General features: G+C 38.8%; 1 protein-coding gene across 1 annotated transcript; it reads right to left on the bottom strand.

Annotated features, from left to right (window-relative positions):
• Positions 1–375: 375 nt before the first annotated feature.
• Positions 376–1170, bottom strand: LOC110105616. The gene has a single exon (XM_020835193.2). The coding sequence runs from the start codon at positions 986–988 to the stop codon at positions 527–529; it is 462 nt and encodes a 153-aa protein (XP_020690852.1). The 5' UTR covers positions 989–1170; the 3' UTR covers positions 376–526.
• Between the last annotated feature and the right edge of the window lie 368 nt (positions 1171–1538).

Raw genomic sequence — 1538 nt, 5'->3', positions numbered from 1 at the left:
TAACATTTATATGATTTTAATCATGAAAAAAAACATTCATATAATTTTTTTGAACTGTTAAACTAACGTATTTATTCTTATCATAATAATTTTTTTAGGAATTTCAAAAACTCTACTTAGTATTTTGTTGTGAATCTATATTCTGATGAGAATTTGAAAAGGTGGAGATAAAAAGGTATTAATATTATAAATAACAAAAAAATTAAGTGTGATAAATATAATTTTTTAAAATAATTTTAAAATCAAAAGATAATTGCAACTGTCCAATCATATCGACTCTAAATCATGGAACCATTAACTAAGACGCAGGAGCCGATCCAAGTTGCAAATTTAGACTATGATATTAAAAAATCCAGAAAAAAAAAAAAAAAAAACTTTTCACAGCTAAATCCCTAAATTTCGATGATAAAAAAATGTTTCTTACAAGGAGTTGGTAGTGATCATCGGATTATCCAAATTCCAATCTTAAGGCCTCACACGAACAGAGGAGACAGAGAAAGAAAATGATAGTAGAAACCAAATTTCCCTATTTATACTTCCACGTGACTTCGCTCGGCACCATCCTCCGGCCGACGGCGTGACTCTGGCTCCTGGGGAAAATCAAGCTTCCACCAACTTTAACTTCGCCGGTGAACTCGTAAGGCGCGTCCTCGTCAATTCTCACGGCGGCAACGCTCTGGCTTCGCCGGACAGACCCCTCGGCGGCAGCGGCAGCGCGAGCGCGGCTCTGCGACGCTGCTCGAATAAGCTCGATGAGGTCTTCGTCGCCGGAGGAAAGCTTTAGGCTGCTGAGACTTCCGCTTCGAGACATGCTTCCGCCGAAGGTGGAGGGATAGCTAATTGGCACCGTCGCGTCGCCGTAATGCATGCGACCGGCGCAGCCGGTCATGCTCTTGATGTACAAGTCGCGGGCACGGCAGAGGGCGCGGTAAGGAGCTCGAAAACATCGGACTAGCAGGTTGCCGGTGCTTGCTTGGGCCTTGCTCATCGCCGGGGAGGTGTAAAAAGACTAACTTTTGGGCAAAGGAGAGATCTTTAGGGTTGGGTGAGGAAGAGAAGAGAAGATTTTGGGATCTGGGGTGTGAAATTAAGACGGGAAAGGTATAGGGGAAGGGTTAGGGTCTTGCCGTCTGAATTTATAGCAGAAAGAAAAGTGGGATTGAGACTTGAGAGAGAGAGAGCGAGAGAGAGCGAGAGAGAGCGAGAAGGGGTTGGGCTAAAGAAAAAATGAGATGGGCACGGGGAGGATGGCGTGTGCGTTTAAGGTAGTTGGTGGGGATAACTGGTTGCTCGCTTGGAAGAAGGCTAAAATTAAAATTGGAAATAAATATTTTATTTTAAATAAAAATGGAAATTAAAAATTTTTAGGGAAAATTATTATTTTTTTATTCCTAAATAAATCTTTATTCTATCATAATTAATTTATTTTTTTATCATGATTAATTTATATTTGTATTATTTCATTAAAAGTTTCTTATTGATAAACATTTCATTATTAACAATTAAATAAGTTTTATTTTATATTAATTTAAAAATTA

The sequence above is a fragment of the Dendrobium catenatum genome, unplaced genomic scaffold, assembly GCF_001605985.2.
Source record: "Dendrobium catenatum unplaced genomic scaffold, ASM160598v2 original_scaffold_211660, whole genome shotgun sequence".
Lineage (NCBI taxonomy): Eukaryota > Viridiplantae > Streptophyta > Magnoliopsida > Asparagales > Orchidaceae > Dendrobium > Dendrobium catenatum.
The sequence above is the reverse complement of the archived record's forward strand: the minus strand, read 5'-3'. Positions and strand labels throughout refer to the sequence as shown.